This window comes from Sinocyclocheilus anshuiensis, unplaced genomic scaffold, assembly GCF_001515605.1.
Source record: "Sinocyclocheilus anshuiensis isolate Anshui unplaced genomic scaffold, SAMN03320099.WGS_v1.1 scaffold1727, whole genome shotgun sequence".
Classification (NCBI taxonomy): Eukaryota; Metazoa; Chordata; class Actinopteri; order Cypriniformes; family Cyprinidae; genus Sinocyclocheilus; species Sinocyclocheilus anshuiensis.
Window position 1 is genome coordinate 84688 of NW_015552659.1, and position 17988 is coordinate 102675.

The 17988-nt window shown below is 37.0% G+C and overlaps 1 protein-coding gene across 1 annotated transcript; it reads left to right on the forward strand.

Annotated features, from left to right (window-relative positions):
• Positions 1 to 1162: 1162 nt before the first annotated feature.
• Positions 1163 to 9223, forward strand: LOC107667287 (uncharacterized). The gene is made up of 6 exons (XM_016458930.1): positions 1163 to 1175; positions 1265 to 1588; positions 2193 to 2318; positions 7177 to 7497; positions 8416 to 8703; positions 9039 to 9223. The coding sequence occupies exons 1-6, from the start codon at positions 1163 to 1165 to the stop codon at positions 9221 to 9223; spliced, it is 1257 nt and encodes a 418-aa protein (XP_016314416.1).
• The last annotated feature ends 8765 nt before the right edge of the window (positions 9224 to 17988 follow it).

A 17988-nucleotide genomic window follows, 5' to 3' on the forward strand; every position in this document is an offset into this window, starting at 1 on the left:
TCCTTTTCCTATGAGTCCTCTGGTCTCCCTTCGTCCTTGGGGATCAAGGCTCACTCCACCCGAAGTGTGGCGGCCTCCAAGTCCTTCCTGTTGGGTGTGGCTATGCAAGATATTTATAATGCTGCGGGCTGGTCTACGCCGCTCTCTTTTGCCAGGTTCTATGACCTTGACATCCTTACCGCTCCTGGTTCCTCAGTTCTCTTGCCGTAGTTGTGCTACGTACATACACACTATGCAGGCATTTGAAAGTCTAACAGTATGGGCATTCTTGTTCCCAAAGCGTTTTGACACAGCTCGAGTTCCTGAAGGGGAACGTCTCTAGGTTTACGTATGTAACCCTGGTTCCCCGAGGGAACGAGAAGCTGCGTCGCATTGCCATACTTCCTGCATCCCTGTGAGCGACTTGCTTCAACTATCAGAAGCTAACGCTGCTTGTTTCGGATGCGCTTTTAAGCTCTCTGGTCTCTACATCACACCGCCCGTGACGTCTCGCCATTCCATTGGACTGATTTCACATGTGATTCAGAGCGTGGGGACACAGGGGCGTTCCCAAAGCTTTTCGATGCAGCGTCTCGTTCCCTCGGGGAACCAGGGTTACATACGTAACCTAGAGACGTTTTGTATGGTTTTGCATGTAAACCGGTTAAACAAGTTATTTCAACAAAATTATTTGTTTCACTCAAATGTTTCCAGTTAAATCTGTTAACTGAGGTTACTAAGCTAAACTATATCTATAATAATTCATTTATGTTCTGCAGGTGTTTGTAATGCAGAAACAGATGAGACAATGTCAATGATGGAAGGAGATCCTGTAATTCTTCATACTAATCTTTCTGAAATACTGAACGATGATACAATACTCTGGGGGTTTGGACCTAAAGAATCAGTCATATCTCAGATAACGAGAAAGAACGACTTAATCTCATTTTCTGTCACAGATGATGTGACATTCGCAGGCAGATTGCAGGTGGACCAAAAAACTGGCTCTCTCACCATCAGAAACACCAGAAACAGACACTCAGGACAATATAAACTAACAATCTCTAAAGAAAAGATCACATATTATATGTTATTTTTCATAAGGATATTTCCTATGGATGTCTTTGGTGAGTATCTCATGAGAATCTCTTTCATTTAATGAAATGATCTTGTTTCAGGTTTCATGATATCACACGGTATGATTTCATGCTGCAAGCATCTTACATGGACAGTACAAAAAATCTTTATAAAGATTTATATAAGTTCTGGTCTGTTTGTTTTCCAGATGAGATTGTTGAGACGGATGGAGTGAAGTCAGTGTCAGTGACAGAAGGGGAATCTGTCATTCTACAGAATGATGCTACTGAATTACAGAAAGATGATCTGATTGTATGGAGGTTTGGAGATAAAGGCGTCCTCCTAGCTAAAATCGATGTAGAAACTAAAGAGCTCTCATTAAATGATGCTGATGAACGATTCAGAAACAGACTACAACTAGATCAAAATGGATCTCTGACCATCACAAACGCCAGACCCGAACACACTGGACTTTATGAAGTACAGGTCAAAGGCCGCAAGAGCTCACAGCAGTTCCTTGTTTCTGTCAGTGGTGAGTTTCAAATTAAAGGACTTTAGCACAAAGTATTTGAAAATAATCAAATAAGCATGAAACACACAACCTTATGATTTGAAATGATTTGTTTCAGTCTTTTTGAGTGGAATTTCCCCAAACCGAGAGTGTCTCCCATGATCTCAAATGCAGTAGATTCACTGGGAAAAAGGTGGATAATTTGCAAGCATCAGGGAGCTGCTCTCATTATGCACGATATTGAATGCGCTCGCTTTTACTTTCGCTTTCCAATTTGTGATCACCCGCACAGATCACCCGCGGGGAGCGGCGGTACTGAGCGCACATTTTACAAGATAATATATTTGTCAATGACGCTCAAGATCTGTTGTGCACCAAATCCCCTGCCGTGGTCTTGTCAGTCAAATGACAGCAGCAAGTAATGTAATCGGTGTATGGACGAACACAGTGTAACACCAGTAACACAGATTACCAAAGCAAGCCTAAGGTCAACTATAAACTAACGTGGAAAGTAAGGATGTAACATGTTGAATACTATATACTGTACATGTCAACTACCTGACACCTGTCAGTCCTGAATCATGAAAAATATTTTGTCCTCTAATAATTTACTGTCTCTTTTTAGCTGATTTGGGTTGGTCATCAACTGTCATGGCTGGAATAGTTGTTGCTGTTCTGCTGTTGGCTGGACTTTTAGCTGCTGTTGTGATTTACTATCGCCACTGGATCTCTAAACTAGAAAAACAAGTGGGTAAGTATTACAGTGGTATTACTGCTTAGAACCTTTTGTTTTCATTTTATATACCTCCCTTCCCCTGCCCTGTAGGAAATAAAAAAAAATAAAAAAAACATCTTTTATTATGGTTTTATCACCATCATTGCTTCAAACTCAGTAACAATAACACAAAGTCAATTATATTTTAAATAACTGATGATGTACTCCTTCAGGTGTGTGTTTCAGACATCCATCTATTTGATACCCTTTTAGCACCACCAACTTTTCAGAAAGATTGGGTTTAAGGCAGGGGCGTAAATTTAGTCTAACAGTTGCTGGGGACAAAAACATAAAATTTCTCAAGAGCAATTTTTGAAGTGGACACAAATAATATAGCTAAAATCGTTCTTGTAATACCGCATCGCAACAGAACAAATCCCAGACAGTAAATGGATTCCCTGTACTATTTCTGACGTAGTCAAGCTCTTTGCATCATCTGTATTAAAGAGAAACTAATCACTTCATCTGATGTTTAAGTGAATAAAGTAGTCTTGACAGCCTTAATTACTGGAGTTCCACAACTATTGGCTTTGTTCTGTCTCACTGGACTTTGCATTTGGACCAAAGCACTGTGAGGCAAGGGAGGGGAGACTCAAAATGTTTCTAAACTTAAAACGCATTTTTGTCCGTTTTGCATTTGTGTTGTTTTACTACTTACACAATTTTTTAAAGTAGAAAACATTGCTATTTACAATAAGCTGAACATGAGCTTCATGAGCTGAAGAGGGGAGGATTGTGTTGAACCTCACAAACAGATGTCTAATAAGTGCATACTGGTCCAAGATGTCCAAATCCTTCCTTTGATCTTCTAGCAAGTGCAATGTCTCCTGTTCAGCTTTGCTGTGTGTAGACTTGCCAGAGACCTCAACATCTTCGGTAAAAACAAAAAAGTCTTCCACTTCACCATCAGCAGGTGTAGAACTTGATTCACTTTCAGTGACAAACACGAGGTCTGCTGCTGACTGGAGCATTAGTTAATGGATTCTATTTTTGGGGGATTTAATTGTTGGGGTAGCCAGCGCATTTTGAGGTATGGATGGGTTACACTTGCCAGGATTGAAAATGTATCAGGACAGTCTCTGAAATTGGAGGAATGTAAAGCTTCAAGTATAATATATATAGTATATAATATAATAGCTTCAGAATAATAGCAGAATGACTGACTCTGTAATCGATCACTGGTGACTGCAAGGGGCTTCAAGATTTTGGTGTACTCCTCCAGGTAATCCAGTTCAGCATCTCTGACGGAAGGTAGGTTCAATTTCACCACGATATCTCCAAGTTTTTCTCTTTGAGTGTTCAGCTGGTTGAGACTGTCATACAGAGAGTTCCATCGTTTTGGATATGGTGTGATCAACCTGCACTTTAACACCTCAGAGATCTTCTCTGCACTCTTTGGTCTACCTGATGCATTCCACAAGGCAGAACAATAACCCATTGTGGCATTGTTGAGACGAGAGAGACTGGGATTGTCTTCCATGGCTTTCTTCGCATCTGTGGTGGCCACTAAACTGACATGCACACCTCAAGTGGGTTGGCAAAACAATTCCACTTTCATTCTCCTCTGAAACTGATGAATCAATGTGTAGAAAGAGATCCTCATTGCCATCTTGCTCTTCTACAGTGATGCTTAACTCTTTAAAGGCTTTTACAAAATTAGACCCGTTATCAGTCACTTTGGCCACAATGTGTTCGTGTGACATCCCAAATTCAGAGTGGATTTCTCCCAACGCTTCAGCAATTCGGTTGTATGTGTGTGGACTTGGAAAATGTCTGCAAGCCAATGTGACAGACTGGCGTTCCAATGTGTCATTATGAACCCAGTGTGCTGTGACTCTTATGGAACTAGACACACTAGTGGACCAGATGTCAGCCGTGGTGCAAAGATATTTGGTAATTTTCAAGTCTTTTACACTACTAACTTTTGATTCAAAGTCACAGTCAATTCTTCTGCACAGCATTCTCCTTGACATCACAGATGAGTGAGTGTGGGCTAAGTTCTTGAATCAGTTCAATAAATTCCTTCTGCTCAACTGTTGAGAGTGGATGCATCCCTTGAACAACATAGGAAACAATCAGCTCATTTAATCATTTTTGTGACACCACTGAGGATCCTGCAAAGAAATTGCTCTGCTTGTATTGGGTGTTGGCTGGTGTCTTTTTCTTTGCTGCTGTGACATCCTGCTTGTGTTGATCATAGTCCTGGAGTGCTTCAGGGTGTATCCTCTGTAAATTAACTTTGAACTTTAAATTTGTCATTGCAGCTAAAGAACCAGATATTATGTTTTTATTTTTTGTGCACAATTTCCATTCGGCTTGAACTTGGCCCAGTTCTGTTTGTTTCACAATCTTAAAGTATCTGCCATCCAATATTGTCAAACTAACCCGCCCAGTTGAGCTAGGAATTTCTGGTGAATCATTATCCTGTTCAGCCAATGTAGTGTATTATGATGATGCCAACCCTGAAACAACATAGAGAACTACCACATTTTGCTAGAAGTTTGATTGCATCATATAATAATTGCTGTTAATAGTGTTCATCGTCTCTTTGATTACGTCTTTAATTGATTTTTCCGTACATTTCTGCCATATGTACATTAACTGACAGTCACCACTGATAAGCTACCACTAAATTTTGTTGAAACTTAATTTGCTGTAAAGTTGCTTTGCATTAAAGTATCTGCCATCCAATATTGTCAAACTAACCCGCCCAGTTGAGCTAGGAATTTCTGGTGAATCATTATCCTGTTCAGCCAATGTAGTGTATTATGATGATGCCAACCCTGAAACAACATAGAGAACTACCACATTTTGCTAGAAGTTTGATTGCATCATATAATAATTGCTGTTAATAGTGTTTATCGTCTCTTTGATTACGTCTTTAATTGATTTTTCCGTACATTTCTGCCATATGTACATTAACTGACAGTCGCCACTGATAAGCTACCACTAAATATTGTAGAAACTTAATTTGCTGTAAAGTTGCTTTGCAACGATTTGTATCGTGAAAAGCGCTATACAAATAAACTTGAACTGAATTGAATTGAACACTATCAAAAAATTCATACTGTATTTAAAACTGTGGGAACCTTTTCTGCTATCTAGCAAAGAATAGAGATGGGCAATATGATTAAAATTTTACTTCACAGTAACAATCATGGTTTCACAATTCTCAATATTAGTTTTGATACCACAGTAAAAACTGAATTGCAAAGTTTTTTTTTAGGCTTTTTTTTTCTTTTTGGCAGGTATGCATATTTATATACCCATAAGTATATCAACTTTTATAATTATTTCATGTAAAGTTTATTTGTTTCTATGTAAAGTTTATTACAATAGAAAGTTAATCTAAAATTTACATTTTAAAATTAGAATTTATTTAGATTAATTTTGTGACGATATCATCACAAAAATAAATAAATTAGCATCTATTCAATTCTTTTGAATCCATTACTCATTCAATATTAGAAATATCTTTCATCACCAGTAATATGTTAACAGTGAGTTTTAATCATCATTCATTCTCATCATTCATGTCAACCCAATCAGAACACTAAATGCATGCAGCATTAGTAAATATTTCTGTAGTTCCAGTCTTGCATATAATGCTTACATTTACAGAATGAGCCTGCATAGCAGAAATAATGAATAAAGTAATTGCCCATGTTTTATGCAATCGTTAATTAAAAGAAAATGTTTAATTAATTAGAATACATATATAAGTATTGTTCAATTTAGTGTTATACATATGTTATCATGTAATTGTTTTGTTTAATGGCACAAGTCACAATTTCAAGTTTACTGGGTTTAACACGATTATTTGATTATTTTGTGAGGGCTTAAGAAGTGTACTCAAAAACATTTTTACACATGTCCTCAAAATGACTAATCAGTTTATATGTGAAGAAATCCATTTATTCACAAACTTCACACGAGAAGAGTGTTTGACAAACTACTCTGCAAACTACTTCCTCTCACTGCTGCTTTTTGATGGTTTGGAGAACAATTACTCCGAGTTGCCCGCTGTCGTTTCACAGAATTATAAAACGGCGAGCACGTCAAGTAGTTGGTGTGTTCACACCAAATGCGAATGTAATTATTCATGTGAGTAGATTACATACAAAGTCAATGCAAAGATGCGAATGATGTGAAATGTGTGATGCGTTTGCCACGAACACGTGGATATTCACCTCAATCGTGTCTTCCACGCAAGTTGAAAAATTTCAACTTGAGCAGAAAATTTGCATGACGTGTTGCCGCGCAAGCCTAGAGCCAGCCAAAAGTATAAACAAGGTTTCAACTGCACAAAACGCTTCTGCTACAAGAGAAAACCTTGCATTATTTTTCACATATTTTAACTTTATTTTACACTGCTTTTTCCATTCTCATAAACATGGTCTGTTGACTTCCTAGTTCTATGAAGCCCCTCCCTTAGAAATACTCAATGGTCTCAGATTCGTTAGCTGGCTCAGTGTGTTGGTCCAAAAGTATTTTAGGTATTTTGAAAATATAAAAATACTCATGTTAAATGTTTAAATACTAATTACATTTGATTTTTTGCAAAGGCTTTAAAATACGTAATAGTATTTTATATTTCAAATACGTATTTTAAATACATGTATCTGAAATACTGCCCATCCTTGCTAACAATGTCCTAAAACGTATTAGAAAAATACAATGTGTTAAAACATGTCAGCAACATGCCAAAACATGCTAGTAACAGGCTAGCAACGTGTTAAAACATCCTAGCAACATGCCAAAATATGCTCTTTGTAAAGTTAAGCTTGATCTTCTGAACACATTTCTGTTCTGTTTCTATGTGCCACTGTAACAGCTGAAGAAGAGAAAGTGGAAGGAATGGAAGGAAGAACTGTCGTTCTAAACACTGGTACTACACTACAGAACGGTGATGAGATAAAGTGGTGGTTTGGAGATGACAAAAATCCCATAACACAAAACAGTGAATGGATCAGTACAGACGCCGATATAAGCTGTGATGTTACTGACGAGAGATTCAGAAACAAAGTGCAGCTGGGTGGTGGGACTGGAGATCTCATTATTTGTTATATCAGGACCATTCACTCTGGAGTCTACAAAGTACAGATCAGCAGCAAAACCAGAATCAAAAACAAGAGATTCATTGTTACTGTCAATGGTGAGTAGATCAATAATCATGCACTGTGTGAACAGATGATCTGAACTTAACACAAATTCCCAAAGTGCAACGTCATTTTAGTTACTGTTAGATTTTAATGTTTATCATTGATAAAATAAAAATGTAAGATATAAAGTCATAACATTACCAGAATAAATTCATTTTGGTGTAAGTAAAAAACAACAAACACTTGACTGTTATATCACCAAATGTGAACTTTTCTATCACCTCTCTCTAAACTGAGGCATTAACATGTGTTTTAAAAATAACATTATGAATTTCAGTGAAGCTGCTTCAAAACAGTGTGTATTGTGAAAAGTGCCTACACAAATATACTAAAGTTATGAAACTAAAGGTCTGTTCATGCCATGCACAATAACGATAAAGATATTTATACAAATCTTTCTAAATTCAAAAGAATAGTGTCCACACCCCAACTATAATGATAACGACACAGAACGATATAATTGGAATAACTTTCGATTTTTTCAGCTGATGAGCGATAAAAATATTGACAGCCAATCACAATCTATCCTGCTTTGAAGAGCTCGAGCACTTAAAGCTCGAAATGACAAAACTGCAGCGTGTGCTTATAATAAACAGAACAATATTGTGCGTTTGTGTGGATGCTAATATAGTTATCTTTATAGTTATTGTTCTTGGTGTGAATGAGCCTTAAAGGAGTTATATTGCAGAAATGATGTAGAAATATTTTGAGAGAGATCACAATATTACAAGAAAAGATGTGATGATGAATCATAGGTAGTCACAGGTAATTCAGATTTCAGATGAGCTGAAACTACGAACATAAACTAGGTTAAAAAAAATGCCATCAAAATGAATTTGTTGAAAATGCAAATTAAATTAATTCACACTTTATTTTCTGTATTTGTGTTTCTGTTTTGCTTTGACATCAAGTGGGGAACGTGTCAGTGAAGGTTGGACAATCTGTCACTCTAAAGACCGATATTAAAATACAGGAAGGAGATCTGATACTGTGGACCTTTGGAGTTAAAAACGGTCTCATTGTTAAAGCCGAATCAGGGAAAACTAGTATTAGTGAGAGCTTCAGAGGCAGACTGCAGCTGAATGATCGAGATGGATCTCTGACCATCACAAACATCACCAATGCAGACTTTGGACATTTTCAACTACAGGTCCTCAACAGCGAACGGAACAGATTCAGGAGATTCAATGTGATCAAAGGTGAGTAGAACAACATTTATTCTAATTAATACACATTTAAACAACAGTACTGGTCTTCAAATCTGATTGGTTGGCGTTCCAAGAAAGTGTTCCACTTGTATGTGCTTGTTCATCCCAGATTATAAGAGCAATGCGATCATAGTTCTGTAAGGCTGTGTCTTTGTGCTGGTACCTTAGCTAGTTTAGGCCTGTCATGGATAAATAAATATGACACTATGGGGCCGTTCACGTCATGTCTTTTCTGCACTCAAGTTCATTATTTTAAATGTAAATGTGTGCCAAGTATGCTTACAATAGAATTGATGCTGTCTAGATGAAAACAACAACCTTTTTAGAATGCCGCAAGCACACCACAGGTCATGTGACAAGAACTATCCAATCAGGTTCACCCTTCCGTAACAACATTGAAAAGATGAAGGAACAGCTGATCATAGCTGGAATAGCCAGAGCTGTACGATTTGTCAAGTGCCTAATATTTCGACACCAACTGGAGAAACAAACAGTGAATGGAGATGCATAAGTGTTGATGACAAGTATGTGATTATGTATTAGCCAACTGTAGTTTACGTGGGTAAATACTGCATATTTTCATTATCCAAACAGTGATTACCTTACAGCTAGCCAGAAATACTTTCTTTGCAACTGACTAATGTAAGAAATTATAGTCTGCCTCGACCAAACTTCCACTCCAAATTAAACTATTCTCCTTTCTCTACAAAGAGCTTAATTATCATAGAGATAATATTACACCTAGACAGATTTGTTCAGAGTCTAGCTACTTATCTTAGCCGATATTAATGGAGAGCGCAGCTCAAGGTTGCTTAGCAATGGCAGACACCATTGGGGGGGTGCAAGTTCCTGAGCATGAGAAAAAGCCCAGAATGAGAAAGCCCAGCGTTTTCCACACATTTTTAGATGACACATGTGAACCGTCCCTAAAACCACCAGTAGGTGCTGGCAAGTCCCTATCTTAAGTCATTCATCAAATCATTTACTCAAACGATTTGCTCAAAATAGCTTAATTATTTAGAAAGGAAGCAAGTAACAGTCTTTATGAACGGATAGTTGAATCATTGACTCACTCGATTCATTCAAAAACAGATTAATTTATGAATGAAACAACACAGTGTTGCTCTGAGATGCACAAATGTCTGCCTCCGGCTTTGTTTGGGATTATTGTAGTTGGCAAAACAGAAAAAAACAGATAATATCGTGTCTAAATGTAACTTAATTTCTTATCTGTTGAACTGCTGTATAAAAATCAATATCACATTTATATCACTGATGCTCACGGGGAAAATGTCACTCTTGCTTGTGTGATATTACAGCACTGTATTATATCTTATAAATATAAAAAACAAAAGCCCATACAGGCATATGTTTTGCTTTCATAACTTGAATAATAGGCTCATTCATAACTGCATTCTGATATGCTTCATCAAGTAGTGAATACTTTAGGATTCTCAGGAACCCAAAGTCTTTGTTGCCAAGTGAGTAAAACAACAATCGATATCGTAGACGATAAATACCGCACACCCCTAAAATAAAGTAGACCTGAAGATGCTTTATTCATTGATAGTCTTTATTTATCAATAATCTGTCCCTCCATCTATCTTCTGAAGCCAATGGAAGATGAACGAAGTTATTCTTTTAGGTTTTCAAGGAAAGACGTCTATAGATTCATATTGTAAAAATATTATCTTTATATTTTGTCATTATATTTTGTTTAATGTTCTGTTGTTTTCAGCATGTGTAGGGACAATCGAGTGGAGCTGTAACATCATCCATGTGTAGATGTATATGTAGCAGAACTGTTTTTTTCTTACTTTTTAAAGGTTCCCAAGTTTGACATACCTGTATAATGCTTTAAGATCACTGAAAACTATCAGACATCTCGAGTTTACTCCACAGCAGTCAGTTTTCTTCTGCGCACACACAAGTAAGTTACATTCAGTTAGTGACACTGAGTGGTGTCGTGTGAAGCCGACCATCTCCTCCAGCCTGGTGGGTCATCGTCTCAGCTGGCTGCAATGTGTTTTTTTCTTAACTGCTCCCACTTACTGTTTAGTCACACCTAGCCTAACTATATGAAATGAAAATGTACAAAAATTTAGTCAGTACTTTTTAAAATTGTAAGAAATAAAAATGAGAAACATTAGAAATGTATTTTAGTGAAGTATTCAGTTTAAATTACACTTAAGTTAAAGTACAAACCCCCAAAAACAATTTAATTTCAGTAACGTTAGTGAAATAAATTAACTCTTTACACCTATGCATAAAACGATTGCAAGACATTTCATGGTAACCTAACGTTACATGACCCGTTTCTGCTCACCTGCTCCCTGGTTTTCTGTTTAATAGCATTGACCCTAAATAACATGTGAATATAATGTTGGCTACTTCAGAAAACAGAAAATAAGCACATTTAAAAAAAAAACTCTTACTTACCTTTATGAAAATGTCGAGGGTAAACGAACATAACCGGAGACATGTTGGCAAATATGATGATTTTGCACATCACCGCTGCAACCCAGGCCATCTGACGCGGCGACACCTCTTGTTGTTTAGTCTTTTTTTCAAGTGAGACCTAAAATATCTTTCTTCGTGGTGAGTTTTTGACCTTTTCTATCATGCAATTCACTATTGCAGACTTTAACACAACAAGAATGTACCATTTTAAATCAAATGAAAAAGACAATTCTCCAACTACAGAACTCCTCGTCTTTGATACCTTACACATGGCGGCGATACCCAAAATGCACTTCGATTCTCGTGAGTGTGACATCACCTGACAAAGACCGATTCGCACGGGATTAGTATTACGGGGTGACCTCCAGTCATTTGTAATAATTGTGGAGGTTGTCTGTGATCTTAATCCCGTGCGAATCGGCCATGTCTGTAATTTGTAAAGTAAAAATTCCCCTATATGACCTACCATATTTCGCCGAACACCGAGGTCCTGTGATAATATTAGTCCCGTGCGAATCGACATCTCTGTGATTCGGCCAGCATTTGGCGGGTCGTATATCATTTTTTGAGGTTTTTGTTTGCTGTGCGCCTTTTTATCCATCTTTCGTGAAGAATGGAGCTGCGTTGGAGTGTTTGATAGTATTTTGGGTGCTGCAGAAAGAGAAAGCTGAGAAGGTTTTGAGGTTAACGTGTTACAAATCCAGCATAAAGCTTGAGATATTATTTTAACCTGGTGAAATGTAAATGACACTGCGCACGAAACTATATTAGTTTCTTTTTTTTTAAATCCATCTGGACCATAGAACGGGACTCTCAAAGCCTTGACATCCGGGTATCCGGGAGACAAGTCAGTAAATTCGAGTAAAATCACAGGCGTCGCTTATCCCGTGCGAATCCCCAGATAATACTAATCCCGTGCGAATAGGGCTTTAGTCTGAGTCAAAGTCTTGTTTCGTCTGGTCTTGTCATTGCCTGATCACCCGTGTCTTTGATCCTTGCCTGTTTTTCTCGTCTTTTTTTCTCTGTATTCTGGAGTACTCTTTTGTCTTGCCCTATTTATCACTGTTTGCTGGTACTGACCCCAGCCTGTCTGACTACGCTCTCATAATAAAGCCCGCATAATATGAAGCCATGCGTGACGAAGGCGTGTGGATGCATAGGCAGCACTTATGCATCCACACGCCTTTGTCACGCATGGCTTCATTACAATATTTCTGAATTTATGAAAAGAAATAAATGTATTCGTTGGAAAATGTAAATGTTGGAAATGTATTCAATATTTTAAACAAAGCTTTGTCAAATATTATTCAAAAGAATATTTTGGAACTTGTAGTTTTTCGAGTTGTATGCATTAGCCTATTGTGCCTGTTCAATGTCTGTATTTCTGTCGTTGTCCATACCAGTAAAGTTTTGTTGATCGACTTGGAGAAAGAGAAAAAAGCGATCTTTAGTGGATGCAAACAGCAGATGGTGCTAATGCAGTTATTATTATAGTTTGAGATGTGTTAAAAAGAAAAAGTTACCATCGTAACATATAAAATTTTCGGGGTTCCCCGCATGTGTGTTATGTCTAATAAAGCTGGAGGATTTCGGATTAACACTGTTAGTTAATAGCCACCGTTTATTATTTTATTATATTCGTGTTTAGGCGAACCTTGTATGAACGTTCTGTTACAGTAGCATAAGTCATAAATTCATAGCATGAATTTATTATTTACTATAATAAAAGAAAAAAACTTACATTTTCGTCTTTAGTAAGTAGCAATTTTTAACAAATGTCGCTGTCAGCCGGGTGGGAGTGGTTCGGTGTTAATATCAGATTTTGATGGAATTTGCAATATGAGGAAGACTTTAAAGATCTTTCTGTTTTTCACATTTAATGTGCGGTAAGTGTGTAATTTCATTCGTAAACACTTTCGGTTTCACTTTGAGCATTTCACATTGGATGAAGTTTCTCTTATTCCTTAAACTGTCACTGTTCCGCTGCCGGGATGCTTGGCACTCTTTTTTTTTTATTGCGTTTTTACTCTATCAAATATTTTAGTAATCACCCTGAACTAGGGAATTTGAAAGCTTAAAAACACAAAATTAATCCTGTGAGAACCGTTTTGGAATCAGACATTGCGTTACCATTGAAACAGTACTTTAAAATCCTCTTAGCTAGCTCCTCCCCCTAGTGGATGGTGTCAAGTTTCATACTACAAAATTTACTATGCTATTTTATAATCAAATCTTTTTTAATGTTGACAAAACATATCGTTGGAAAGATCTGACAGTCAAGGTTTCATATTTGGTTACTGTTTTGTGATAGAAGTGATATAGTGACAAAAATTGATTGATTTGTGACAGAAAAATGCGTAAAAAAAAAAATTCAGTAGAGTTTGGGTATCACCCGGTGGTTATTTTTGGTACAGCACCCAAACAAAATCTCTCAATTTTTGTGATATCAACTTCAAATTTGGAACATAACTTGGTTAGACATATGGCTTTAATTTTATAGCAATTTTAGAGTGCAATATATTTTATAAAATATTTATTTTATGTAAAATAAAGTTTTAGTATACTATATTTTCTTTACTGTAAACTTAAACTTCTAGAACTTTTTTATATTTTCTTTATATGCTTTCACTTCAGCAATATTCTGCTGTGTGATTTAATAGTATGCTCCTGTAAGAAAATAGCAATAATGGACAGACTTTCAGCATCATCTTCACTTGAAATGGTACCATCTAATCCTGTTTACATGAATATGAATTGAGTTTAGAGACCTGTTGCTATGACAGCAACTCCAGGATGAGGTTCGATGAACTTAATCCTGGATCATGTCAAATCATCAACAATAAAATCCTGCTAACTGAGTAATCAACAGATGAAAGAACAGGCCCCGGATGTTAAATATACAGTATATAAATAAACATTCATCCAGAAAAGCTGAAATATTGTTTATTGTTAATTTATATAAAAGATGGTTTTACTTATGTTAACATACAACGTTACTGTTATTACTGAATTTAAAAATGTCATCCACCTTGATGATGAATCCACATATTCATCTTCAAACTCTCTAATAATCTCTTTATTTCTGTTTCTACATGCCTCTGTAACATGAAATGAAGACATTGTCTGTGATGAAGGGAGAATCTGTCACTCTAAAGACTAATGCTGAAATACAGAGAGATAATGAGATTGTGTGGGTGTTTGGTCCCATTTGATGGGACTGATGGGAAATTCAGAGACAGACTGATGCTGGATCAGACCAGGTCTCTGACCATCACAAACACCAGAGCCACAGACTCTGCAGTTTATCAACTAAAGATGAAACACAGAAGCGGGTTTTCAGATGAGATATTCTGCATTACCGTCAGTGGTTACGGTCAGCTCTAGTCTTCTACAATTAATTCAGGTCAAACTTCTTAACTAGATCTTTAGAAATATAAGATTCAAAATCAATGAACTACATGATCAAATAAATGTGTTTGCATGAGTAAGGATGGAAATACAGGTTTTACTGAAATACAGAAAGATGAGCTTATCGTGTGGATGTTTGGAGATCAAGAGACTCTGATGGCTCAAAGGACGGGGGGTCCAGAAAGACTTTTGATGGTCCTGAAGCTGGACAAGTGGACCGGATCTCTGACCATCAGAAACATGAAATGTGAACATACTGGACATTATAAACTACAGATCAGCTGCAGTAGCAAAGGGGCCTATTACGAGACATTCAAAGTTAGCATTCATTTCATATTTAAAGGCCTTTGCAAGAGTGATTAATACTCTCACATACACACAAAGTTTGATCCTGGCAGAATCTGGAGTCTTATAAGTTTGTATTTGTGAACTTGTTGAACTTTACATAATAATTTTAATTATGAGTCTTTTTAAAGGGACAGTTCATCCAAAAATCTAAATAGCGATTTACTCACACTCATGTCATTCCAAAACAGAAATGAAGATACGTTTAATGAAATCTGAGAGTTTTCAGTTTAGTTAGAAAAATAATAATTTGTTATTGTTCTTTATGAAATAACAGCAAACTTTATTTTCCATCGAGTGAGGAAAACATGGTCACTTCAGGCCAGTAAAGATCTCAACAGTAGACATTATTGCACTTTATTACAGGCACCTCACGGAACTGATTTCAGACAGACTTCTGAGGCAGCGTAATGGTTTAAAGATCTACAGCAAAATATAGAGAGCTTTGGTGATAACTAAGTGAATATTTAATTACTGCAATAGTGATTTCTCGCTAACAATGTTATATGTGACCCTGGGCCACAAAACCAGTCATAAGGGTCAATTTTTGGAAATTGATTTATACTTATCAGCTTTCCATTGATGTATGGTTTGTTAGGATAGGACAATATTATAATATATAACGTTTGTCATTTGTTTTTATCTCCTGCTACAATAAAGAGATTTTTAGAGTGCAGACCTTGAGCAACGTTTGATATAAGAAACAGGTCTTTGCTCCTACAACAGCTGGGCGAGCGTGTTGAGAGCGTGTTGAGATGGGAGTATAGGAATTACACCTGCAGACAGCAGCATGTCGTGTGAAGCAGTCGCCAAACTCACTGACACCAGAGCAAAAACTTTCACTTTTAATGCAGGAGATAAAGCAAGAACTTTATATCCCAGCAATGTAGATGATCGTGAAGACCGATGCATGGAATCATTTGATTCTTTAAAAGAAAGACTTTCACGACTGCACCAAAAAGAGATACGCCTTGAACGACACGCTAAAACTCTGAGTGAATATCATCGATGCGGACGCATTCCCAGAGGTCTTCGAACCGAACAACTGCATTACCGTCAGTGGTTACGGTCAGCTCTAGTCTTCTACAATTAATTCAGGTCAAACTTCTTAACTAGATCTTTAGAAATATAAGATTCAAAATCAATGAACTACATGATCAAATAAATGTGTTTGCATGAGTAAGGATGGAAATACAGGTTTTACTGAAATACAGAAAGATGAGCTTATCGTGTGGATGTTTGGAGATCAAGAGACTCTGATGGCTCAAAGGACGGGGGGTCCAGAAAGACTTTTGATGGTCCTGAAGCTGGACAAGTGGACCGGATCTCTGACCATCAGAAACATGAAATGTGAACATACTGGACATTATAAACTACAGATCAGCTGCAGTAGCAAAGGGGCCTATTACGAGACATTCAAAGTTAGCATTCATTTCATATTTAAAGGCCTTTGCAAGAGTGATTAATACTCTCACATACACACAAAGTTTGATCCTGGCAGAATCTGGAGTCTTATAAGTTTGTATTTGTGAACTTGTTGAACTTTACATAATAATTTTAATTATGAGTCTTTTTAAAGGGACAGTTCATCCAAAAATCTAAATAGCGATTTACTCACACTCATGTCATTCCAAAACAGAAATGAAGATACGTTTAATGAAATCTGAGAGTTTTCAGTTTAGTTAGAAAAATAATAATTTGTTATTGTTCTTTATGAAATAACAGCAAACTTTATTTTCCATCGAGTGAGGAAAACATGGTCACTTCAGGCCAGTAAAGATCTCAACAGTAGACATTATTGCACTTTATTACAGGCACCTCACGGAACTGATTTCAGACAGACTTCTGAGGCAGCGTAATGGTTTAAAGATCTACAGCAAAATATAGAGAGCTTTGGTGATAACTAAGTGAATATTTAATTACTGCAATAGTGATTTCTCGCTAACAATGTTATATGTGACCCTGGGCCACAAAACCAGTCATAAGGGTCAATTTTTGGAAATTGATTTATACTTATCAGCTTTCCATTGATGTATGGTTTGTTAGGATAGGACAATATTATAATATATAACGTTTGTCATTTGTTTTTATCTCCTGCTACAATAAAGAGATTTTTAGAGTGCAGACCTTGAGCAACGTTTGATATAAGAAACAGGTCTTTGCTCCTACAACAGCTGGGCGAGCGTGTTGAGAGCGTGTTGAGATGGGAGTATAGGAATTACACCTGCAGACAGCAGCATGTCGTGTGAAGCAGTCGCCAAACTCACTGACACCAGAGCAAAAACTTTCACTTTTAATGCAGGAGATAAAGCAAGAACTTTATATCCCAGCAATGTAGATGATCGTGAAGACCGATGCATGGAATCATTTGATTCTTTAAAAGAAAGACTTTCACGACTGCACCAAAAAGAGATACGCCTTGAACGACACGCTAAAACTCTGAGTGAATATCATCGATGCGGACGCATTCCCAGAGGTCTTCGAACCGAACAAGCCCCTACCATTGGCAAAGAAAATCCGGACTTCTGTCAACGCTGGTGTGAAATTCTGAACCATTTGATGTTATTAATCGTCGAACATACCTCGAAGGAACTTTCTGCTGTAAAAACTTCTATCCTGGAGTGTGAGAAAGAAATCCAATCTGCATACAATAAGGAGAAACTAAATGAACTACAACTGAACATCCAGGAACAATTGAAGAAATTCTGAGATGATTTAATCACCTTCAAGCTCCACAAATTTAGACGAGATACAATGGATAATAAAGACAACAAGATCTACAGATGATGTCGGGAAACGGGAAGAACCCGCAGACTCCAGTGAATCCAACCTTTCTTCTTCTACAACTATCAGGCCTTTCTTGGCAAGTCCACATCGCTCCCAAAGAACACGCACCAGAAGAGGCTCGAGGGGAAAAAGACTATAAACCCTACTGAAAACAAAGACAGAAGATCAATCTATCTGACAAAGACCTGTGTCCAAATTCTCAGTAAAGGTTTATCTTTTGTTCCGACTCCAAGAACTGATCCTTTCTTAGTCAAGATCGAACTGTTCAAGTTCATG

Excerpts from the sequence above, each read along its gene's own strand:
- LOC107667287 (XM_016458930.1), top strand. Across the intron at positions 2,319-7,176 it reads TAAACTAGAAAAACAAGTGG|CTGAAGAAGAGAAAGTGGAA; the intron begins GTAAGTATTACA and ends CCACTGTAACAG. Across the intron at positions 7,498-8,415 it reads ATTCATTGTTACTGTCAATG|TGGGGAACGTGTCAGTGAAG; the intron begins GTGAGTAGATCA and ends TTTGACATCAAG.